At 50.5% G+C, this 25,643-nt stretch overlaps 1 protein-coding gene and 2 non-coding genes across 4 annotated transcripts; all 3 read left to right on the top strand.

Annotated features, from left to right (window-relative positions):
* Positions 1–24,166, top strand: VAC14 (VAC14 component of PIKFYVE complex). Of its 2 annotated transcripts, none has more exons than XM_066584187.1 (19): positions 1–161; positions 1,898–2,048; positions 2,127–2,294; positions 3,851–3,913; positions 4,462–4,569; positions 7,144–7,253; positions 7,525–7,631; positions 7,707–7,841; positions 7,935–8,048; positions 14,606–14,666; positions 16,177–16,324; positions 19,213–19,278; positions 20,208–20,352; positions 21,263–21,395; positions 22,180–22,354; positions 22,599–22,717; positions 22,829–22,908; positions 23,522–23,672; positions 23,774–24,166. In XM_066584187.1, the coding sequence occupies exons 1-19, from the start codon at positions 58–60 to the stop codon at positions 23,928–23,930; spliced, it is 2,295 nt and encodes a 764-aa protein (XP_066440284.1). In that variant the 5' UTR covers positions 1–57; the 3' UTR covers positions 23,931–24,166. The 2 variants fall into 2 exon arrangements, with proteins under 2 accessions (XP_066440284.1, XP_066440283.1); XM_066584186.1 differs by having other exon boundaries at positions 20,208–20,358.
* On the top strand, positions 10,071–10,141 carry TRNAG-GCC (transfer RNA glycine (anticodon GCC)). The gene has a single exon. It is a non-coding gene; the product is annotated as a tRNA-Gly (tRNA).
* Positions 13,940–14,010, top strand: TRNAG-GCC (transfer RNA glycine (anticodon GCC)). Its single transcript has one exon. It is a non-coding gene; the product is annotated as a tRNA-Gly (tRNA).
* Positions 24,167–25,643: the final 1,477 nt, after the last annotated feature.

The following is a 25,643-nucleotide window of genomic DNA, read 5'->3' as shown; positions in this document are numbered from 1 at the left end:
TGTCCGGCACACGTGACTGCGGCCGCTCTGCCCGCTTGTTGTGAGGGAGCCGGGAAGATGAACGCGGAGAGGGATCTCAGCCCCCTCACCCCCAACATCGTGCGGGCGCTGAACGACAAGATGTACGAGAAGAGGAAGGTGGCGGCGCTGGAGATAGAGAAGTGAGACGCCCGGGAGAGGGCGGGGACACTGGGTGAAGGAGGAGGGGCAGGAGGGAGGGGACTCGGTAGAGGGAGGAGACAATGAGTGGGAGGAAACACTGGGGGGAGAGTGGGCGTGTAAAGTAGTGGGCGGGGACATTGGGAGAGGGAGGAGTCACCATTGAAGAGGGAGGGGACAACGAAAAGTGGGAGGAAGCACTGGAGATAGAGGGTGTGTGTAAAGTAGTGGGTGGGGACATTTGGGAGAGGGAGGAGTCACCACAGAGGAAGGGGACAAGAAAGGGAGGAGACACTGAGGAGAGGGAGGGTTTGTTTAAAGTAGTGGGACACTGGGGAGAGGGAGGAGACAACAGGGAGAGAAAGTAGACAGTGGGGTGAGAGAAGTAGTGGGCGGAGACACTGGGGAGAGGGAGGAGTCACCATTGGAGAGGGAGGGGACAACAAACAGTGGGAGGAAACACTGGAGAGATGGAGGGTGTGTGTGAAGTAGTGGGTGGAGACATTTGGGAGAGGGAGGAGTCACCACAGAGGGAGGGGACAAGAGAGGGAGGATTTGTTTAAAGTAGTGGGACACTGGGGATAGCAAGTGGGGTGAGAGAAGTAGTGGGCAGAGACACTAGGGAGAGGGAGGAGTCACTTTGGAAAGGGAGGGGTCATGTGAAGTAGTGGGTGTGGACATTGGGGAGAGGGAGCAGTCACCATTGGAGAGGGAGGGGACAAAGTGGGAGGAAACACTGGAAAGATGGGGGGGGTGTAAAGTAGTGGGCGGGGACATTGGGGAGAAGGAGGAGGGAGTGGCCTCTGGGGAGGTGAAGGGCGTGTGTGAAGTAGTGGGCGGGGACATTGGGGAGAAGGGGGAGGGAGTGGCCTCTGGGGAGGTGAAGGGCGTGTGTGAAGTAGTGGGTGGGGACATTTTGGAGAGGGAGGAGTTACCACAGAGGGAGGGGACAAGAAAGGGAGGAGACACTGGGGAGAGGGAGGGTTTGTGTAAAGTAGTGGGTTGGGACATTCGGGGGAAGGAGGGGGAGGAGGTAGGGGACACTGGGGATAGGGAGGAGACAACAAGGAGAGGGAGGGGTCACCAGGGAGAGAAAGTAGACACTGGGGAGAGCGAGTGGGGAGGAGGAGGGGAAAGTAGTGGGCGGAGACACTGGGAGAGGGAGGGGTCACTTTAGAAAGGGAGGGGCCTTATTAAGTAGTGGGTGTGGACATTGGGGAGAGGGAGGGGTCCCCATGGAGAGGAAGGGGGCATGTGAAGTAGTGTGTGGGGACATTGAATAGAGGGAGGATGGTCAGGAGGGAGGAGACACTGGGGAGAAGGTGGGACCTAGATGGAAAAGACAATAAGTAGAGGGCAGTGGGACCATTGAAGAGGAAGGGGACATTGGGGTGAAGGCGGGGACAATGGGAAGAGGGCGGAGAGTAGAGGAAGGGGACAACAAGGAGAGGGAGGAGACAAGGAGAGAGGGGACACCAGGGTGAGGATGGAGAGTAGAGGGCGGGGACACTAGGGAGTGGGAGGAGACACTAGGGAGAGAGTGAGATCATTGGGGAAGGGGGGCAGCTCGGAGGGGGGTGAATATAGATCGGTGACAAGAAGGAGAGAAAGAGGATCGGGAAGGGATTGGAGAGAGGAAACAAGCAGGAGTGGGCGGGGACACCAGGGAGTGGGCGGGGACACCTGTGACAGGAGAGGGCGCCGCACCATTTCACCCGTCTTGGCGCTGTCTCCGCAGGTTGGTGCGGGAGTTTGTGGCGCAGAATAACGCGGTGCAGATAAAACACGTCATCCAGATCCTGTCTCAGGAATTCGCTCTGTCGCAGCATCCGCACAGCAGGAAGGGGGGGCTCATCGGACTGGCCGCCTGCTCCATTGCACTCGGCAAGGTGATGGGCGGTGGGATGGATTGTGGGGAGTGGCTGTCGGGGGGAGCCACCAGGATTAACCCTCTGTTCCCCTTGCAGGACTCGGGCCAGTACCTGCGGGAGCTCATTGAACCCGTCCTCACCTGCTTTAACGATGCGGACAGCCGGCTGCGCTATTACGCCTGCGAGGCGCTCTACAACATCGTGAAGGTTGCCCGCGGCTCCGTCCTGCCACATTTTAACGTGCTGTTTGATGGACTCAGTAAGGTAAAGGGCCGCATCCCCTCCATGTGCTTTTTCTGGGGTTACCATGGTAACAGCAGCAGACCTCCTGTCATGTGACCTCCACTCCAATACTTGCATATGAAAGTACAACCCCAACTCCAAATAAGTTGGACCATAGTGTAAAATGTAAAGAAAAAACAGACGCAGTGATTTGTAGGCCTCATCTAGCCATACATCCATAGTAACATCGTATGTGAGGCCGAAGGGAGACGATGGTCCTCCAGTTCAGCCCGTTTCCACCCCCCTTGTTGATCCAGAGGAAGGAATAAAAAACCAACAGTAGAACATATCAGGGGGGGAGGGGCATTGTTCTACGTCATACAAAATAAACTTATTTAGAAATTGATGGCAGCAACACATCTCACAAAAGTGGGCGGGGCCGTGACTACCATGGTGCAGCATTGCCTCTCCTGGAGACCAGCTGCTGGAGTTTTGGGAGAGAATGTTGTCCGTTCTTCTCTGATGGATTCTCGCGGCTCCGCAGTCCTCGCTCATCTTTTTTGTTTCATAATGCACCAAATGTTTCCTATTGGTGGACGGTCCAGACTGCAGGCGGCCGGTGCAGCACCCGGACTCTTCGGTGAGCCCATGCTGTTGTGATGGGGGCAGTATGTGGTTTTGCATTGTCTTGCTCACATTTTGATTCCTCTGCCCACAGCACAGTCTCACATTTTGCCTCGGTCCTTTATAAATGATCTTTGGCCCAGAGAAGACGCCGGCGCTTCTGGATTCTGCTGAGATACATTTTACAACGTTCCCTTACATTAGTGGATTACATGCTGACCTGGATCCACAGACGGTGATCACTGGAAGTATTCCTGCGCCCCTGCAGGGATTACATTACAGAATCACGCCTGTTTATAATGCAGGGATTACATTACAGAATCACGCCTGTTTATAATGCAGCGCCGCCCGAGGGCCGCAGATCTCCAGCATCCAGTATTGTCCCTTGTGCACCGGAGTCTCTCCAGATCCTCTGACTGATGGTTTTATGTTCTGTAGACGGTGGATATTCAAAGCCTTCAGATTTTTACAACTTGATGAATGTCTTTCTGAAATTGCTCCACAATTGTTGGCCGCAGTTTCTCACAGATCGGTGACCTCCGACCGTCTTTACTTCTGAGAGACTCGGCCTCTCTAACGGGCTCTTTATACAGTCATGTGACTTACTAGAAAACTGACCCTCCAGCTGTTTTTCATTAATGCCACTTCCTTTTCCTGCCTCTTGTTCCCCCTCTGTGAGATGTGTTGCTGCCATTAATTCCTAAATGAGATAATTTTTTTTAATGAAATACAACAGTACCCCTCCCCCCAGCCCCCCCCCCCCCCCCCCCCTCTGATAAATTCTACTGGGAATATAATCTGGTTAGATGAGATTCCCAAATCATTCCTTTTTTTTTACTTACATTCTTTTTACATTTTACACAGCATTAAAACTTTTTTGGAATTGGGGTTGAAGGTCACATGACAGGAAGTCCATTGAGTGATATTTCGGGGTCTCCCCCGGGGTATGTGACATTTCTCCTTGTATTCCGCAGCTCGCCGCTGATCCAGATCCCAACGTGAAGAGCGGCTCCGAGCTCCTGGACCGACTACTGAAGGTGTGCGGCCATTACTGGGGTCACCGCATGGCTGTATGTGCCTGTGAGTGCAGCGCCATGCCGGGACATACAGCCACATCTGTCCTGAGGGGAGTTCTACTCCATGTGGTCCAGGCGCTGGATCTGTGCTGCAGTGAAAAGTATTTGCCCCCTCCAGGTGTCCTTTGTTATTCCATCTGAGGAATCACATAACACTCTGTATCACCGAGGTGCATAAGTAAGTGCCCCCTGCCTTGTGGCTCCACCGATCGAGAAGATCTGGCCCGCCATGAGCTGCAATGAGATGAGAATCAATTGAGATGCAGGAAAGAGATCCGATGATGAAAGTAGCTGACTGCCGGGGGGCACTTACTTTTTTACGTATCAGGTGACCCCAGCTGATCTTCAGAATGAATGCAGTGATAACGAGGGGACATCGGGAAGGGCGGCACATACTTGGTAGAGCTCTCGCCTGCTACCTGGCTGTCCCTGTGGATGGTGCTACCGCTCTCTGCATGATGGGGGTTGTAGTCCTATTCCAGCACCTGTGATGTTTCATCCTCTTTCAGGATATCGTGACGGAGAGCAGCAAGTTTGACCTCGTCAGTTTTGTCCCACTTCTGCGAGAGAGGATCTACTCCAACAACCAGTATGCCCGGCAGTTCATCATCTCCTGGGTGAGCGTCTCCAATCACGCTAATTCTGAGTCTTGTACAGATCAATATATACGGGCAGCGCCATCCTTCACATGGCATGGTTGCAGTTCTGCTGCCCGTAGCCACCACTGACTGGATCCCTTCAGTACTTTCCACCTAGTGGGGCTTACTGGATCCTGTCAGTGGTAGGATCTGATGTGGGTAACTGGGTTCCATCTGTATTTTCTACCTGTTGGTGATTACTGGATCTCATTATTGTTTACCTGGTGGAGCTGACTGGATCCAGTCAGTGGTGGGATCTGTTGTAGGTCACTTGATCCCATCAGTATAGTCCACTTAGTGATACTGACTAGATCTCATTGGTGTTGTTCACCCTATGGGTCTGACTAGATCCCTTTGGTGTGGTGGAATTAGACATGGGTAATTGGATCCCATCGGTATTGTCCACCTAGTGAGGCTGGCTGGATCCCATCAGAATTGTCTACATGGTGGGGCCTGACTGGATCCTGTCGCTGTGGTGGGGTCTTATGTAGGTGAATAGATCCCATCGGTATTGTCCACCTGGTGTGACTAACTGGATCCAGGCAGTATTATAGATCTAGTGGTGCTGACTGGATCCTGTGAGTGGTGGGATCTCGTCATAGAATGGTAGAGTTGGAAGAGACCTCAAAACTCATTGGATTCAACCCCCTGCTCAGTGCAGGATCACTAAATCATCCAAGACAGATGTCTGTCCAGCCTCTGAAGACTTCCATTGAAGGAGAACTCCCCACCTCCCGTGGCAACCTGTTCCACTCTCCTCCCTTTCAGTTTCATCCCATTGCTTCTGGTCTTTCCTTGTGCAGATGAGAATAGGGCTGATCCCTCTGCACTGTGACGGCCCTTCAGATATTTGTAGACGGCTATTAAGTCTCCTCTCAGCCTTCTCTTCTGCTAAACATTCCCAGATCCTTTAACCGTTCCTCATAGGACATGATTTGCAGACCGCTCACCATCTTGGTAACTCTTCTCTGAACTTGCTCCAGTTTGTCTATGTCTTTTTTAAAGTGGGGTGCCCAGAACTGGACCCAGTATTCCAGATGAGGTCTGACTAAGGAAGAGTAGAGGGGGATAATGACCTCACGTGATCTAGACTCTATGCTTCTTCTAACCCTTTGCAATCCAATTTTGGAGTCAGGGTTTCCTAGGGGGCTTTCTCTTTCTGCCATCATACAATGGCACCATCTGCTGGCTAGAGCCAGTACTGCGGTATGGGACATGCTGGAGAGGCACCCCGACAACATTGCCGCCAGTAATATACAGTAAGAATACCCTGCCGAACGTCTTCCGACATCGCAGCTGTACAGGCTTTAATCAGAATGTCTTCAGACGTCAGACAGCGGATTGGAAAGGGTTAATACATCCCAGAATTGTGTTTGCCTTTTGGCTGCTGCATCACATTGTTGACTCATGTTCAGTCTATGATCTATTAGTATAACTAAGTCTTTTTCACATGTGCTGCTGCTTAGCCCAATTCCTCCCATTCTGTATGTGGGTGTTTTTCATTTTTCTTGCCCAGATGTAGGACTTTGCATTTCGCCTTTCTAAATACCATTCTGTTAGTCACCCACCACTTGCAGAGTTGATCAGTTTCCCCTCAATTCCCTCCTCCACATCATTTATAACAATGTTGACCAACACTGGGCCTAGGACAGAGCCTTGTGGTCCCCACTTGATACATTCTTCCACTTGGATGTGCAGCCATTTATGACCACTCTGAGTATGATCACTCAGCCAGTTGTGAATCCACCTAACAGTTGCCTTGTCAATCCCATAGTTGGTCATTTTTTTCAATAAGTATGGTATGAGATACTTTGTCAGATACTTTACTAAATTCAAGATATACTATATCTACCGCATTTCCCTGATCAAATTAGTCGGTAATTCTGTCATAGAAGGAAATTAGATTAGTCTGGCATGACTTGTTTGTTACAAACCCATGCTGGCTCTGGTTAATTACTCCATTCTCATCCAAGTACTTGCATACATGCTGTTTAATAATCTGTTCAGAGATCTTTCCTGATATAGAAGTCAGGCTCACAGGCCTGTAGTTTCCTGGATCCACCTTCTTGCTTTTCTTGAAGATAGGCACAACATTTGCCCTTTTCCAATCTTCTGGGACTTCTGTTCTCCAGGAATCTTCAAAGATTATGGCGAGTGGTTCAGCAATTACCTCCGCTGCTTCCTTTAGTATCCTAGGATGTAATTCATCTGGACCTTGAGACTTACATTCCTGTAAGTTAGCTAAGTGTTCCCTCACCATCTCTCTGCTTACAGATAGCCTGCGTTCTTTTATTCCTTCAGCCAGTATTGTGGAGAAAGGGGTACATGTGGGTGACTGGATCCCAATGGTATTGACCACCAGGTGGGGCTAACTAGATGCCGGTGGTATTGTCCACCTGGTAGGGCTGACTCGATCCTGTCAGTGGTGAGATCTAGTGTTGGTGACTGGATCCCATCAGTATTGTCCACATGGTGGTGCTGACTGGTTCATGGCAACAGTAGGAATTCTGACGTTCTGGATGTTTTGTGATCAGGTTTCTCTTTCTGTCTCAGATCCTGGTTCTGGAGAACGTTCCTGACATCAACTTGTTGGAGTACCTGCCGGAGATCCTGGATGGTCTATTCCAAATACTTGGAGATAACAGTAAAGAGATTCGGAAGATGTGAGTGTATATGTGACTGCTACCTGTGTGCCCGCTCACATGACCTCTGCTGGGAGGAACGTTAATTTTAAGCCCCAACCGTACTGCTTTTTTCCTCTATCTTGCGCCATCTGATTGGGCGCCATGTCTCATTGTGCCGATCCAGTAAGTCCTGTGAGACCTACAGAGGTATTCCTGTGAGAGCGGTGCATGCATGTTCCCTGCAGACTGGTGGGCACAGTAGTGCTGAGGCGCCTGAGCTCTGCTAGAACTGCCCGCTGTTTGCCCGCAGGTGTGAGGTGTCTTTGGGGGAGTTCCTGAAGGAAATCAAGAAGTTGCCAGACAGCGTGAAGTTTGCAGAGATGGCCAACATCCTGGTAATCCACTGCCAGTCTTCAGGTGAGTGCCCGGCAGCATCTCGTCCGAGCTGTGGACGCTGGTGATGGTTCTCACCTATGTCCTTGTTGTTGGCAGATGACCTCATCCAGCTGACCGCCATGTCGTGGATGCGGGAGTTCCTGCAGCTGGCCGGCAGGGTGATGCTTCCATACTCCTCAGGGATCTTGACGGCCGTCTTGCCTTGTCTGTCTTATGATGACCGGAAGAAGAGTATCCTTTATGGGGCGCCACCGCCGTGCCCACTATTCACATGTGATGCCATGGCTTCTTTTCCTGTGTCGTCCTTACATCTTGTGACTCCAGGTATTAAGGAGGTGGCCAACGTGTGTAACCTGAGCCTGATGAAGCTGGTGACCCCAGAGGATGACGAGGGGGATGACACAAGTCAGCTACCAAGCCAGGAGACAGCTGATCGTGGTAAGTCCGATAGATCTGAGGGTGAGCAGCTTTTACCTCTGGTTATGGAGGCAGATTCCAAACTAAGGAAGTCTATAAACCAAAGATGTGGGGTGAAGATCCGTCACCCTTTTACTTAAGTCTGCTACACTGACGCACTCGGAACCATCGCCTCGTTGATAAAACCTGACGCATCGACCCGGTCGGCGGCTGTTGTAATTGGCCGAATTCACATGTGAGGTTTGTGGTGCAGGACTTATTATAGTAGGAAAAGCTGCACAGAGACCCCGTGTGGATCCGGCCGGAGCGCGGCAACGTGTGGCCTGTGAGGTAGCGTCTCCGTGTCTGCAGCGTCTCGTCCTCCTGTGGTCAGACGCCGTTATAATGCCGAATACATTGTAAAAAGGAGGGAAAAAAATCCCCTATTGTATATGTATAGGTGTGTGTGTATATATATATATGCTCATTGTCAGTAACTTCTCCCCCTAGAAGTTGTCGGATGTAATGAAACTTTAAGTAGGTAATTACAATAACAGAGCAAAAGGGCCTTTATTTTGGAGAACCGACCTCTTGTAGGGAGGCTCCAGTACCCTGTTGTACCGCCTCTAGCTTGGATACAAGATATGATACGGGGGGCATGGAGGCTCTAGTACCCTGTTGTACCGCCTCTAGCTTGGATACAAGATATGATACGGGCGGGCATGGAGATATACAGAATCTATATAGTATCCTGCAGCATATCGCTCCACATTTGCTATAACTGAGCCTCTAGATCGTGCAAACTTGTAGGCTGTTGAAGTTGGTGTCCCAGATGGTCCCAAACATGTTCTATTGGTGATAAATCTGGTGACCGGGCAGCCATGGCAGTGTGACAATGTTGTGGGGGCTTCCTGTGACCCCCTTGTGTGTGCGGCCGAGCATTATCCTGCTGGAAGCCGCCATGAGAGGAACACATGTGGCTGCAGGATGTCCTGAAAATATGGCTGAGCTGTCATTGTCCCTCCTACCACTACTAGGGGGAACAGACTGTCGTATGCGATTGCTCCCTAGACCATCACACCAGCAGGGGGCAGTGTGTCGCTCCACAGCAAAAGCAGAGTTGAGCCGCTTACCCCGAGGTTTCCAGACATGAACACGGCCGTCGTTAGCGCCAAAACTAAACCTGGATTAATCGCTGAAGACACCCGATTCCCCTCCGGAGCGTCCAGTTTCATTGATCATGACATCACTGCAGACGGAGGCGACGGTGGGTGTCAGAGGTCATTTAATGGGGGCCGCGAGACCAAATGTCCTTCAGCCAAGTGCCTGGAAATGGTTCCGACAGACACGGGTGCAACAATGGCGCCCCCTGTCTCGGCATGGTGGACAATGAAACAGTTAGAGCTGCTTGTCGGACGATCAGTCTCTCCTCTCTACTGGTGGTCTGTAGGGGGCGCCCTGAGCCCGGTCACCTTGTGTGCCCTCACACACCCACTGGTCCCAACACCTCCTAACAGTCTGGTCAGATGCTCCTCTCTACTGGTGGTCTGTAGGGGGCGTCCTGAGCCTGGTCACCTTGTGTGCCCCCATCCACTGGTCCCAACACCTCCTAACAGTCTGGTCAGAACGGCCGGTGGGGGACAATTCATCGATAGAGCCATCTAGCTTCTCACATCCCAATAATGCGCCCCCCTCTGGTAACGGGGTGAAGTCTCTTCTCTGCGTCGTAGAGGCATTTAGTGGCCAACAAGCTCTAAAAGCGGAAGAAGAGGTCACTAAACACAGGGAGCCTCCGAGAGCCTCTTATAGGCCAAGGGGAGAACCACTTTTAGGACCTCCGGTGACCGTTCATCTAATCACCACAACTCTCATCATTATGGATCTGCCCTGAGATGGAGCCGCAGGGCGGGGTCTGCATAAAATGACAACTTCTGCGCGGAGTCTTTATGACAAAGAGTATATTTGCTTCTGTGGTGATATTCAAGAAATGAAAAGCCACATCCAACCACTGAACGTCCAAGAGGACTAAGCAGAGTGCCGCATGCTAGAGACAGCACAGCTGCAGCATTGGTGGTTCAGTGGTAGAATTCTCGCCTGCCACGCGGGAGGCCCGGGTTCGATTCCCGGCCAATGCAGGAGAATTTTTATGATCTCCTATTATAGAACAGACCAATTCTTTGACTGCTGAGACTATATAGGTAAGTACAGTCTTACATGAAGGGGAGTAGTTCAGGAAAAGGAAACTAGTACATATGGGGGAGGGGATATTATCAGAGTTTTAACCCCTTCCCATCCGTGGGTGAGGAGTTCCCACAAATGGGTGTAAAAGCTGGTCCTATGGATGATATGGGCTCCTGTGCCATCTGCAGCAGGGAGCTGGGTGTGACTGGTAGCCGGCCTTCAGCTACAATAGCAGGGATCAGAGAGAATGCCGATCCCCACTAATAACCATCTAAAAGCCACAATCTATGTTGATCGTGGCTCTCCGCACTTCAATTACCAAACTTTATTATTTGTTTATTTTTTATCCATATCACCCGTCTACCATCAGGGCTGCTGATCCAGCATTTGGTATTTTACCCACAGGCTTCCTTTCTATGAACTCGGAGCCTTTCCTTTGCTCGTGTGACTGTTTAGTTTAGGCATCTAGTAACTCTACTTTATATCCAGCGAGCCGGTCTATATCTCTGCTTGCTGTGTGATTGTGCACAGTTAACCAGTCTATATCTCACCTGCGTCTAGCTTCAGTATTATCAGTCTATATATCAAACTCGCCCGATGATCCAATGCCGCTACGCTGGCGAAAGCATCAAGGTTTATTTATCCAGGCTTTGCGCCTTTTAAGCAGAGTTTTCTTCACTTTTGAGCCTCTGTGAGGTCATCTAGAGTCTAGATCTGAGGGATCCATTCTAGGCTGAGATTAGTCTGAATCAAATTATCTGACTTCTCTATTTATCTCGATTCTAAGGGCGTTTATAAGCAATAGATTTGAGTTACCTTCCGTTAAGGCCCTTTTACACTCAACAATTATCGCTGAAAAGGTGTTCAGACAAGTGAAAGTGTGTGATAATCGTTACATGTAAACAGAAAGCCCTCATGCGCTATTCGTTCACTTGTCGTTTATCGCTGGTTGTCAGTCTGTATAAACAGTCGTTCACTTTTCATTTAATTTTAATATCCTTCGTTCAGTCTTTGACAAACTTAAGGCCCAAATTTTACAAACAACGATCATCGCTCACAATTTGTTCAAACAATGTGTTTTTGAGCGATAATCGTTGCGTGTAAATGCTCCCATCCTTAGCTTTTCGGATGAACGATGATTTTTAGTTCAGCATAAAAATCATTGTTTGGCCGGCCAGCTGATGGCAGGGACCGCAAACTGTGATTAGTGCCCTTTAGTAGTTTATGCAAAATGATCGCTCAAACTGTCATTCAAGCTATCTTTTGAAGGAATTTTGAGCGGTCATCTTTGCATATAAATGGGGCTTAAGACTTAAGGGGGGAGGAGGGGGATTGTTTGCACAATGACTACTTGTTTACTCATGCTGCCAGAAGGCAATGGTTTTTCTTCTCACCTATTAAAATCCTTCTGGCCAGAGTTTCCCTCGCATAAACACACCCCACCTGAGCAAACAGCATATACAGTGTTTACATATATTTACATATATACAGTGTTTACATATATTTACATATATACAGTGTTTACATATATACAGTGTTTACATATATACAGTGTTTACATATGTTTACATGTATACAGTGTTTACATATATACAGTGTTTACATATGTTTACATGTATACAGTGTTTACATATATACAGTGTTTACATATATACAGGGTTTACATATATTTGCATATATATAGTGTTTACATATATTTACATATATACAGTGTTTACATATATTTACATATATACAGTGTTTACATATATACAGTGTTTACATATATTTACATATATACAGTGTTTACATATATAGTGTTTACATATGTTTACATATATACAGTGTTTACATATATTTACATATATACAGTGTTTACATATGTTTACATGTATACAGTGTTTACATATATACAGTGTTTACATATGTTTACATGTATACAGTGTTTACATATATACAGTGTTTACATATGTTTACATGTATACAGTGTTTACATATATACAGTGTTTACATATGTTTACATGTATACAGTGTTTACATATATACAGTGTTTACATATATACAGGGTTTACATATATTTGCATATATATAGTGTTTACATATATTTACATATATACAGTGTTTACATATATTTACATATATACAGTGTTTACATATATACAGTGTTTACATATATTTACATATATACAGTGTTTACATATATACAGTGTTTACATATATTTACATACAGTGTTTACATATATACAGTGTTTACATATATACAGTGTTTACATATATACAGTGTTTACATATGTTTACATATATACAGTGTTTACATATATTTACATATATACAGTGTTTACATATATTTACATACAGTGTTTACATATATACAGTGTTTACATATATACAGTGTTTACATATGTTTACATATATACAGTGTTTACATATATTTACATATATACAGTGTTTACATATATTTACATATATACAGTGTTTACATATATACAGTGTTTACATATATTTACATATATACAGTGTTTACATATATACAGTGTTTACATATATTTACATATATACAGTGTTTACATATATACAGTGTTTGCATATATACAGTGTTTACATAGCTAACGGGGGAAATGCAGAGGATTTCACACAATTATTTATATGTTTAAATGTTCGGCTTTTCATTCAAAAAAGTTGTTAATTCGTTCAGTCTTTCGGTCGTTCCAGCGATCATCATTGCGTGTAAAAGGGCCTCTATAGATTGAAGCACAAAGTATTTCCCCCATTATTTAAGGTTCAGCGTCTTTCCTGCCAGATCCTCTGGGGCTGCGCTCTGTATCCGCACACTCCCCAACTAATATTTGGCTATCTTGTGTCTGACCGATGCCGTTTACCGTGACTTAACCCTTTTTATGACTGTTCAGGGATCATTAGATCCGTTCTCCCCGCCCTCTTAGTTGTGACTGTTTGCCCTTCTTGTGATATCGGCCCTTGGTATTTAATCTAGTCATATGTTGGGGTGTCCCCAGTGACTTTGTACTACATTGTGACGTCTCGCTCGGCCATGCTGCCCGTATGAATGAGCCCCGAGGGTCTGTATTGTTTATTGGCCTCTAAGATCTTGAAAATGGCGAGGAGGTGAATATTTTTGAAGACCGGCGCCGCCTCATTACATGAGGCTCATTCACATGGGTGTATGCGCGCAGCATATTACATGCAGAACCCATTGCTTTGTATTGGATTATTTAGACGACCGCTTTTCTTCGTGCGTATTTCCATTGCGTGAAAAAAACCCGCAGCGTCTCCTATTTTGTGCGTATGTACGGACTGAACGCCTCCAAGTTAATTGGATCGTGTAAATGAGCTGTGAAGACGCGGTACAATCGCTGCCTATTTACGCATTAAATCAATGGGACCTTATTGCGTTTTTTTTTTTTTTGCACATGTAAATAGTAGCGCCGTAAATCTGCAAAAACCTGCAGACGCAGCAAAATACACGGCAACGAACGCAAACCGTAAATACGCGAGTGAATCCACGTACACCGTGTGAATGAGCCCTAATATATCTAAAAAGGGAAATAAAAGCATTAGCCGGGAATCGAACCCACGTGGCAGGCGAGAATCCTTCCCCTGCACAGCTGCGGTCCCAGGATGCGGCTCAGACATCTGGAGTAGTTGTCCATCCACTCTGCTTAGACTTTCTGGCTGTTCAGGCCTCCACAGCTGGAGCCTCGTGTGACGGAGTCCGCAGGCAGGTCAGAGCCCGTCCAGATGGGAGCACAGCAGCAGCATTGGTGGTTCAGTGGTAGAATTCTCGCCTGCCACGCGGGAGGCCCGGGTTCGATTCCCGGCCAATGCAGTTGGAGTTTTTTTATTTTTCTGCCATAAACAGATGATTAGCAGCAGAAATTTAGCATCCGGCCGTCCGTGACCGCGAGAAAAAACCCCTCGCAGCGCTGCTCATGCCGTATTATGTATCTATTTATTTTTTAACTGTTCCATAGAAAATAGTGATATCGCCCAAAAATGGGACATAGAAAAATTGCAACATCCCGGACTCTAAAAACATAAACAATAATGTGTATTTCCGCATACGCGTTCTGTTGCAGAGGGGGTTCCCCGTGTGAATACGCCCTCTGAGCCAGATGGGGCTGTTTTTAACCAATTAAACGCTGTCCCGCTGGTCCTCGGTCCCGCTGGTCAGTTTATTGTCCGTTTTTCCTGTTTTTGCTGTAGAAGCGAAGGTGCGCGTGCGTCCGGTTGGCTAAGGGAGCCGCTCCAGCTATCCGGCGGACTGCGCTACCAGACGCCATGTATATTTATTGTGCATTATGTTTTTGGACGTCTCTGCGCTTGCCTGCGTTAAATCCACGGTTTTCCTCTAATGTCCTGATCACCTGAGGGATGCGTCCGTTCTGCGCCAAGTAGCGACTGATCCTCTCATTTCTTTGCAGGAACGCCGGATACAGAAAACGACTCCAGCCTGGACAACATCAGTGTCTTTGCACCCAGAAGGTGAGGGGGGGGGGGGGGGGGGGTCACTAGATTTTTTTCACCCTGCAGTACTTTCTGCTGGCCACCAGGTGGCTATGTTGCGCTTCGTCTTTTACTCCGCTCGCTCGTTGCCGTCTCTCATTGTGCAGCACTTAATAACGCAGATGTTCCGTCACTTTCTGGCTCGGGGTCTCATTTCCTAGTAATTCACATCCTCGTGGAGGGACTTGTCCATCTTGCAGCATCACTGCGGGAGAAGAATCGCTCCTGTAAAGACGCCCGCCGCAAGTAACGGCTTCTGTTTCCGTTCGAGTTTTTTTTACGTCCCGCAACACACAAAACGCACACGATAAAATCACTTTTGTCAATGTACCCTTAGAAGAATTGTATTTCGAGATCTCTGCTTGCTGTCAGTGAATAGGAACACTGGTCCTTCTCACACTGCTGTATGTGTGTTACAGTGTAACAGTCCGCTGTCCCATTGCTTTCCTACATTCTACCTGCACTAATACAAAGTAGGATTGTCTAGACTGGATACAACTGTAACAAACCCTCAGCTGTGAGAAGTTCTATGTAAGATTCAGGCGGACCTTCTACAGTGTGATCCGGGAGGGAGAGTCATGGCACTACGGGAACGGCGGCTCGTGTGTGTCCAGGACAGATGGGCTTATCTACAACTCTGCTGGACTGGATGCAACTGTAACAAACCTTCAGCTGTGAGGAGGATGAGATTGGGAGGTGGTTTCTACCTCTGAATCTGAACAGTGATGCTTCTTTTCCTTGACAGCAAGCAGAGATCTCCAAAGCACTGACTGGTCAATGTACGTGCGCCAGCTTTCTGGCGTTAACATGTTCGCTCATTTAGGACTTCTTCGTTTTTTTTCGGGATGATTGCCCTTTGTGTGAGGGGCGTGGCCTCCTGTGGCTCCACATATTTACTGTACTTTATGCCAGCAGCTGGCGCAAATCAATGCCAGCTCATAGCTGGCGGAGGTTTTATTTGTGGCACATGGACTGCCGTAAATTGCGCCAATGTTTTAAAAGGCACATGCCTTACTGCAGTGAGAGAGAGGCGTAGGAAGCGCCCGTCTGGATGAAGTCTGTTAGAATGCAGCGGCACTTGTCGCTATAAGGTGCTGAAATCTCGTTTCCCAGAGAGCGCGCCGGCCCTTTAAATGCTGCTCGCAGTGAGCGGGATGTTCTGGAGGAGATGATTGTGGGATTCCTGCACTCATCATCCGGCATTACCATAACAATGGCGCAGTGAGCAAGAGAAGCCGCTGCCAGGTCGCCCCTCTTCCGGCTAACAAGTGATTAATTAGGCGTGTTAACCCCCGAGGGACTGAACTGGTTGTGGCTGAAGGAGCAGCAGAGAGGAGACTGTAATCTCGTCTCTATAGTTGTTGTTCCACAATGTTAACCGCCGGCGGAGGTCAGCTTGCCGCTGCGGCTCTGCACCCCCAGACACCTGCTGGGCCGCTTGCCCCTCTGTACTTTAGGCTTCACTCCTCCCTTACTTTGGGGCCTGCAGTTCTCCGGCCGCCGCCGCCGTGACGCTCAATCTGGATGGAATCGTTCAGGTTCTGGACCGGCACCTTTGTGAGCCGACGACCGGCATGATGACCCGGATCTGTGTGCTGAAGTGGCTGTATCATCTGTACATCAAGACCCCCCGCAAGGTGCGTACTCACTGTGCGGGCCCAGGTTCAGGGACAGTATGTAGTCACTTATAGATCACTACACACATCTGAGGGGTATATAGAGAAGAGGTGACTCCTGTATACAGTTTATGTACCTTTCCTGTACTCCCAGGGGGTATAGACCCTATAGATGACTGCTGTTATGGAGCTGTATAGCTCTCCCGTACCCTATATACATCTCTGCTATATACTGGCTCTATAGATCATTTCCTTTTATATCTTTCTCCTGTACATCCAGTGTAGAGGAGGGGGCAATATATAGACCCTATAGATGGTTTCCCGTACACTGGAGAGGGGGCAGTGTTTAGACCCCATAGATAGTTCCCTGTATACTGGCACGAGAAGTATATCGACCCAATAGGTGGTTCCCTGTACACTGGGAGGGGCAGTATATAGACCCTATAGATTGTTCCCTGTACACAGGGGAGCGGCAGTATATAGACCCTATAGCTTGTTCCCTGTACACTGGGGAGCGGCAGTATATAGACCCTATAGATTGTTCCCTATACACTGGTTAGGCAGTATATAGACCCTATAGATTGTTCCCTGTACACTGGGGAGGGGCAGTATATAGACCCCATAGATGGTTCCCTGTACAGTGGGAAGGGGCACTATATAAACCCTATAGATTGTTCCCTCTACAGCGGGGAGGGGCAGTGTTTAGACCCTATAGATGGTTCCCTGTACACTGGCACGAGCAGTATATCAACCCTATAGGTGGCTCCCTGTACACTGGGGAGGGGCAGTATATAGACCCTATAGATTGTTCCCTGAACGTGGGGAAGGGGGCAGTATGTAGAACCTATAGATGGTTCCCTATACAATGGGGAGGGGGCAGTTTGCAGACCTTATAGATGGTTCCATTACACTGTGAACTGGGGCAGTGTATAGACCCTATAGATGGTTCCCTGTACACTGGGGAGGCAGCAGTGTGTAGACCATATAGATGGTTCCCTGTACACTAGGGAGGGGCAGTATATAGACCCTATAGATGGTTCCTCTTACACTGGGGAGGGGGTAGTGTATAGACCTTGTAGATGGTTTCCTGTACACTGGGGTAGGGGCAGTATATAGACCCTATAGATGGTTCCTCTTGCACTGGGGAGGGGGGCAGTGTATAGACCCTATAGATGGTTCCTCTTACACTGGGGAGGGGGTAGTGTATAGACCCTATAGATGGTTCCCTGTACACTGGGGAGGGGGCAGTATATAGACCCTATAGATGGTTCCTCTTGCACTGGGGAGGGGGCAGTGCATAGACTTTATAGATGGTTCCCTGTACACTGGGGAGAGGGCAGTGTATAGACCCTATAGATGGTTCCCTGTACACTGGGGAGAGGGCAGTGTATAGACCCTATAGATGGTTCCCTGTACACTGGGGAGAGGGCAGTGTATAGACCCTACTATAGATGGTTCCTCTTGCACTGGGCAGGCAGCAGTGTGTAGACCCTATAGATGGTTCCCTGTACACTGGGGAGGGGGCAGTGTATAGACCCTATAGATGGTTCCTCTTGCACTGGGGAGGGGGCAGTGTGTAGACCCTATAGATGGTTCCCTGTACACTGGGAGGGGGCAGTATATAGACCCTATAGATGGTTCCCTGTACACTGGGGAGGGGGCAGTATATAGACCCTATAGATGGTTCCTCTTACACTGGGGAGGGGGCAGTATATAGACCCTGTAGATGGTTCCTTGTACACTGGGGAGGGGCACTATATAGACCCTATAGATGGTTCCCTGTACACTGGGGAGGGGGCAGTGTGTAGACCCTATAGATGGTTCCCTGTACACTGGAGAGCGGGCAGTGTATAGACCCTATAGATTGTTCCTCTTGTACTGGGGAGGGGCAGTGTATAGACCCTATAGATGGTTCCCCGTACACTGGGGAGGGGGCAGTGTATAGACCCTATAGATGGTTCCCCGTACACTGGGGAGGGGGCAGTGTATAGACCCTATAGATGGTTCCCCGTACACTGGGCAGGCGGCAGTGTATAGACCCTATAGATGGTTCCTCTTGCACTGGGGAGGGGGTAGTATATAGACCCTATAGATGGTTCCTCTTGTACTGGGGAGGGGGCAGTGTATAGACCCTATAGATGGTTCCCTGTATGCGAGGGAGGGGCAGTGTATAGACCCTATAGATGGTTCCTCTTACACTGGGGAGGGGGCAGTGTATAGACCCTATAGATGGTTCCTCTTACACTGGGGAGGGGGCAGTGTATAGACCCTATAGATGGTTCCTCTTACACTGGGGAGGGGGCAGTGTATAGACCCTATAGATGGTTCCTCTTACACTGGGGAGGGGGCAGTGTATAGACCCTATAGATGGTTCCTCTTGTACTGGGGGGGCAGTGTATAGACCCTATAGATGGTTCCCTGTACACTGGGGAGGGGGCAGTATATAGACCCTATAGATGGTTCCCTGTATACTAGGGAGGGGCAGTATATAGACCCTATAGATGGTTCCCCGTACACTGGGGAGGGGGCAGTGTATAGACCCTATAGATGGTTCCCCGTACACTGGGGAGGGGGCAGTGTATAGACCCTACAGATGGCTCCCCGTACACTGGGGAGGGGGCAGTGTATAGACCCTATAGATGGCTCCCCGTACACTGGGGAGGGGGCAGTGTATAGACCCTATAGATGGTTCCCCGTACACTGGGGAGGGGGCAGTGTATAGACCCTACAGATGGCTCCCCGTACACTGGGGAGGGGGCAGTGTATAGACCCTATAGATGGTTCCTCTTGCACTGGGGAGGGGGCAGTGTATAGACCCTATAGATGGTTCCCCGTACACTGGGGAGGGGGCAGTGTATAGACCCTATAGATGGCTCCCCCGGGTGCTGACCCATGCTCTCTTGCTGCAGATGTTCCGTCACACTGACCTCCTGTTCCCCATCCTGCTGAAGACGCTGTCGGATGAGTCTGATGAGGTGAGTAGTCTGCGCTGTGCTGCCTGACGGGAGCGGGACTTCTGACTGCTATGTTCTTTACGTCCGTCTCAGGCTCCGCCCCCTGGTATATATCACGCGGAGTATATGCTTCACATTCATTTCTAACACTGACAGTCTAAATGGCTTCTATAGGTGAAACTCTTCTGGACTTTGTCTTTAATTTCCTCAGGACCACTGCTTGCTGTCAGTGACTGGATCCATTACTCGTTTACACCCTGAAGCTCCATTCCACCTTCCAGGCTTCGTTTTAATGTATAGACGCTATGTGGACGGATTGGTTGCGCTTCTTCTTGGCTTGCTGGATGATGCCCGTACCTCCCAATTGTGCCATCCTGCAGCGCGGTGGGCGGGGCTGGATGCCCGGGGTATTTCTCAATTGCCCGGCTTCTTTCATGTGTCTTCTGTACACAGCAGCTGGGGATGTCTGGGCTGGAAGGAGTTAATGGCGCTAGAGCCCGCTCTCCCCCCTCCTCTGGCAGAGCTGCGGGGCGGCCGGGCTTGTTTCCATGGTGACAGGGGGCTGGGTTGTTCTGCAGAGCATTACACCAGGCAGGCTCCTGTGTCCTGAATGTTAATGGAAGCCGCCACGGCTCCCGTCCCCCCCCACGTCTCATCAGTGTATAGTGGGGGTCAGTATGGGGGTCACCTGCTGCCTGTAGTGTTGGGGCGCCCGCTGTCATCTCCTTCAATGGGGAAAACGGGCAAAACTGTGGAAACCGTCCAGAACCGGATCTCGCTTTACATTCGCCGTGCGACTATCGGTTATAGGGACAAGATGCAGCAGGACCGCGGATGGAAACGGCGATGATGAGACGCAGAATGCCAGATCCTCAGGACCCCGCTATTGTGTGTCCCTCTGACTTGGGGCCCCGTCCACCATCTGGTCTGATGAAGATTTCCGTCCCTAGGTCATCCTGAAGGATCTGGAGGTTCTGGCAGAAATCGCCTCCTCGCCGGCCGGACAGAGCGACGCAGCCAATGACGAGCCGGCGGCCGGACAGACCAAGCTGCAGGTGCCATCCCTGGCTCGAGGAGCGCTGCCCGGCAGCTGCGGTGAGGGTGAGCGGCTGCACCGTAACGGGGGAACAGTGAAGAATGACACGGGGGTCCCGTGCCACACGGCGGGGGAAGACGCCGGGGGGCCCGTGCCGCACGGCAGGGGTGGACGCCGGGGGCCCCGTGCCGCACGGCAGGGGTGGACGCCGGGGGCCCCGTGCCGCACGGCAGGGGTTGGCTCCTCCTATCCTAAAAAGTTCTGCAACCTCCAATTAGACTTTGTGATTTAGTTCACTGATCTCTGCTTGCTGTCTGTGGAAAGGAACTACCATTACAGTATTTATATCTGTAGGCTGAAAATCTCATAAGATGACACAACTGAGGTTTGTTACAATGTATCAGTGCAGATAAAAGCCGTCCTACATTGTAACAAGCCCTCAGCTGTGCGATCGATACTTGATGAATGAAATATAAGAGTTTTTAGACTCTTTCATTCATCAACAGCAAGCAGAGATCTTCAGTAATGTGAAGAAGTGACACAAAGTTTGATGGGAAGGTGCAGAATTTAATGACTTAAAGGGGATCTTCGTGTTCAGTGATCTCCCCCGGCGATGGACACACCGCCGCTGCAGCGCCTCACCTCACTGGGTTTGGCGGCCGCAGACTTAGTTATTCCGTCTGTGTTATGAAAGGGAGCATGGAGTCCCGGGGGGAGGCTGTCCGCACGCTCCAGGCTCTCTTCTCACGTTGGGGGTCATTCTCCGCACGGTTGTGCTTCTGAAGCCTGTGGAGTGTATGAACATCAGAGCAGCCAATCGGGTCACTGCACTTATATGCCGCACTGCACTCTGATTGGTTCCTGGGAGCATCTGCAGCAGCTGTGATGTCAGTGAGTGTCACCTCCTGGTGGTAGGAGTTGGCATTACATGTGACTTCATCATCTCATACCTGTTAACTTTCCCGCCAGGAGCCCGCGGTCTGGAGACTTCGCCCTCGACGCCCACCATGAACTCCTATTTCCACCGCTTCATGGTAAATCTACTGAAAAGGTTCAGCACGGAGAGGAAGCTGCTGGAGATGCGGGGAGCATTCATCATCAGGTACAGAGGGGACATGTGAGCGGCTCGCCCCCCACTGTAGTGATCAGGCCTATCTCAGCCCCCCACTATAGTGATCAGGCCTATCTCAGCCCCCCACTATAGTGATCAGGCCTATCTCAGCCCCCCACTGTAGTGATCAGGCCTATCTCAGCCCCCCACTGTAGTGATCAGGCCTATCTCAGCCCCCCACTGTAGTGATCAGGCCTATCTCAGCCCCCCACTATAGTGATCAGGCCTATCTCAGCCCCCTACTATAGTGATCAGGCATATCTCAGCCCCCTACTATAGTGATCAGGCATATCTCAGCCCCCTACTATAGTGATCAGGCATATCTCAGCCCCCCACTATAGTGATCAGGCATATCTCAGCCCCCCACTATAGTGATCAGGCATATCTCAGCCCCCCACTTTATGTATAAGTCGTATTTTAGCCCCCCCCCACAAGTTATAGGTCGGGGTCCCGCCAGTTACATTTGGTGATGGTTTTGTGCCGTCTCCGTGTGGGGTAGTTGTACTTGGAGTAGCGGCTCCGTTCTTGGTGGGACAGAAATCTAATAACCCGGCGGCTGCGACCTCCCCCTCGGCTGCACTATACTTGGATGTTATAAACTGCGCCGTTGCTGGCCACGTGGCTTTTGGCTGCGGCGGCGGTGGCGTGTGTATGTACCCCTACTGTAGGGCTCTGCCTCCCTCCAGGTGGCAGCACTGAGGTTGCATGTTGTCCCTTGTAGGCTTGCGGGGGGCGCATCCCGCTAGTCACCATTGTCGCCTCTTCTTCCCCGCAGGCAGCTTTGCCTCCTCCTGAACGCTGAGAACATCTTCCACTCGATGGCGGACATCTTGCTGCGGGAGGAAGATCTGAAATTTGCGTCTACGATGGTCCAAAACCTGAACAGCATCTTACTGACCTCCTCTGAACTCTTCCAGCTGCGGAGTCAACTCAAAGACCTGCAGACCGCGGTATGTCACCGGCCCCCAGCGGCGCACACCTACGACAAGCGAAAATAAAAGCCGCATGAAAGGCGCCGGGCCGACCATAGCGCAAATGTGTAATGTGGATATAGTCCACCACGAAGGAAGCCAGGAGTGCGTGCGATGCACCACATGTTCCTTGTGTGACACTAGAGAGCGGGGGAGGGGACATCATCCCTCAGAGCGGGGGATGGGTTGGGGGTCTTTTCCAGCTGACCCTTGTTTCTTCCAGGAGAGCTGCGACCTGTTCTGCTGCCTGTACCGCTCCTGGTGTCACAGTCCGGTGGCCACCGTGTCCCTCTGCTTCCTCACCCAGAACTACCGGCACGCGTATCATCTCATCCAGAAGTTGTATCCTTCGCTGCGCTGCACGTGGCGGCCGCTGCTGTGGGATGGGAGGGGGGAGGGCGCCGCTGCTCTCAGCTTCCTCCTCGTTCTTGGCCCTTGACCTTCCACGTGCAGCGGAGATCTGGAGGTCACCGTGGATTTCCTGACCGAAGTGGACAAGTTGGTGCAGCTGATAGAATGTCCAATCTTCACATGTGAGTGCGTCCAGCGTCCGCTGCGTACGCGGCCCCCCCAGCGACAGGCGGGAAGTAGAGCAGAAGTGATGAGACGCTGCACGGGGGGATTCTGAGAAGAGCGTGTCAGGTCAGGATGGAGCAGCATCACATGCAGGGGGCATATAGCGTCACATGGAGGAGAGGGGGCACGTAGACTCACAGGGAGCATGCAAAGTCACGGCACGGGCATAGAGTGACAGAGGGGGCATGTAGAGTTACAGAGTGATGGGGGGCATGTAGACTTACAGAGGGGGCAATTAAAGGCATGGAGTGGGTGCATATAGTCTTACTGGGGGGCATGTAGAGTCACAGAGCGGAGAATAGGAATATAGCGTCAGGGAGGGGATGTAGAGTCACAGAAGGGGCACGTAGAGTCATATGGGGGGGTATATAGAGTCATGGGGGGACGCAAGTCACTTAGGGGACACATGGCCTCGTCAAGGGAGCATGTAAAGGCACAGTGGGGGCAGGAGGTGATCAGATCCACAGTCCTAGGCCATGGATGCAGGTTGGGGGTGCACAGACCCCTCCTCATGGGGGTCGGGAACTGTGGGATTTTACCGGTGACCGCCATCCTGCCTGTGTCTCGTAGACCTGCGGCTGCAGCTTCTGGATGTGGAGAATCACCCGTACCTGATCCGCGCTCTGTACGGCCTTCTCATGCTGCTGCCACAGAGCAGCGCCTTCCAACTGCTGTCGCACCGGCTGCAGTGCGTCCCCAACCCCCAGCTGATGAGATCAGGGTAAGTCCAGGGGTCCACAGGGCGGTGATCTAGAGAAGCTTCCGGCACTTGGCCCATGTTGACCTGCAGGCGTTGTGGGTTCCCCCCTCTTCTCTCTGCAGGCACGCTGAACCTGCACTCCTGAGCTCCCCAAAATCAGACTCTGAGCGGATAGACTACACCGAGCTGCTGCGGCACTTCGAGAAGGTCCAGAACAAGCACCTGGAGGTCCGACACCAGCGAGCCGGGGACATAGTGGAGCGTCGTCTGGGGCCGTGAACTCCTCCAGGGGATTCCCTGGGTTACGTGGCTCACCCCTCACAGGCCATGTGCCTGGGGGTGACAGAGACTGGAGCACAAGCTGCGGGGCTGTCTGGGGGCTCAGGACTTCTCTTCCCCATTGCTCACATCACCCCGACACTGGGGCTTCACTGTGACTGGTTGATCCCCAGCATGGACGGCGCGGCGGCGTCTTCTGCCGGTTTTTCTATGATCTGATTAAAGTGTGAGACGTCTCTGCTGTCGTGTCCTTCTATCGAGACAATCCGCAAGTCTCGCTGCACCGCGAGGGCGGCTGACGGCCGGCGCCAGGTCTCCGTACAGCCAGGCTGGCCTTCCTTTAATCCGGCACGTGCTTGTGGGATCTCGTTACGTTCCGGCCTCTCCCCCCTCTGATGATCCGGTTGTCAGGGGATGCCGGATTATAGGACGGTCGCTGCATTCATGTGTCTCCCAGTGCTGGGATTTGGGGTTGGAGGCCAGGGCATTTCCTGTGGGGGAGGGGGAGCTGGTTCCCACGGCTCAGGGCCGGTTCTCACGGCTCGGGCTTTGTGCTGGGACATGGTCATTGTGCGCCTGTATTTATGTAATCGCACAGCTGCAATTAACCCCTCGCCTGCTGCAGCTCAACCCAAGTTCATTAGCTGCCAGCAACGGTGGGGGCAGCGATACGGGAATAGAATTATGGGAGCGGCCGCTGAGTAAGTGGGAGCAGGAAAACATATCGGGGTACATAGACCCCCAGCTAAGGAAAAGGAACAACCGAAACCACGGGCCGCACACTAATATGCAGGAGTCTGGGGGCTGTCATGGTGGGGGGCACCCAGGTAACAACGGTGACCGTGACTCCCATCGAGGAGCGGCCCGGCAGCCTCAGCCGCCAAAAAAAATATCAGATTTCCTGAGTGCAAATTCGTCACATCCACAAATCCGCTGACCGTCCAGAACATTTGATAGTCCGGCACCGGCGTCCTTCAGAGAAAGTCGCAGAGCGGCAAGAAGTGATCTAATCACTGACAGCAAACGGAGAAGCAGTTACTATATGGAGTGCTTAGGTTATATACAGGGGAGCAGTCACTGGCTGTATATGGAGTGCTTAGGTTATATACAGAGGAGCCGTCACTGGCAGTATATGGAGTGCTTAGGTTGTATACAGGGGAGCCGTCACTGGCAGTATATGGAGTGCTTAGGTTGTATACAGGGGAGCAGTCACTGGCTGTATATGGAGTGCTTAGGTTATATACAGAGGAGCCGTCACTGGCAGTATATGGAGTGCTTAGGTTATATACAGGGGAGCAGTCACTGGCTGTATATGGAGTGCTTAGGTTATATACAGGGGAGCAGTCACTGGCAGTATATGGCGTGCTTAGGTTATATACAGGGGAGCAGTCACTGGCAGTATATGGAGTGCTTAGGTTATATACAGGGGAGCAGTCACTGGCTGTATATGGCGTGCTTAGGTTGTATACAGGGGAGCAGTTACTGGCTGTATATGGCGTGCTTAGGTTATATACAGGGGAGCAGTCACTGGCAGTATATGGCGTGCTTAGGTTATATACAGGGGAGCAGTCACTGGCTGTATATGGAGTGCTTAGGTTATATACAGGGGAGCAGTCACTGGCAGTATATGGAGTGCTTAGGTTGTATACAGGGGAGCAGTCACTGGCTGTATATGGAGTGCTTAGGTTATATACAGGGGAGCAGTCACTGGCA

Source organism: Eleutherodactylus coqui, chromosome 11 (genome assembly GCF_035609145.1).
Source record: "Eleutherodactylus coqui strain aEleCoq1 chromosome 11, aEleCoq1.hap1, whole genome shotgun sequence".
NCBI classification, from domain to species: domain Eukaryota; kingdom Metazoa; phylum Chordata; class Amphibia; order Anura; family Eleutherodactylidae; genus Eleutherodactylus; species Eleutherodactylus coqui.
This window is presented reverse-complemented; position numbering and strand designations above follow the sequence as displayed.

Excerpts from the sequence above, each read along its gene's own strand:
- VAC14 (XM_066584186.1), top strand. The coding sequence starts at position 58 with ATGAACGCGGAGAGGGATCTCAGCCCCCTCACCCCCAACATCGTGCGG. Across the intron at positions 8,049-14,605 it reads CCAGGAGACAGCTGATCGTG|GAACGCCGGATACAGAAAAC; the intron begins GTAAGTCCGATA and ends ATTTCTTTGCAG. Across the intron at positions 16,325-19,212 it reads ACATCAAGACCCCCCGCAAG|ATGTTCCGTCACACTGACCT; the intron begins GTGCGTACTCAC and ends CTCTTGCTGCAG.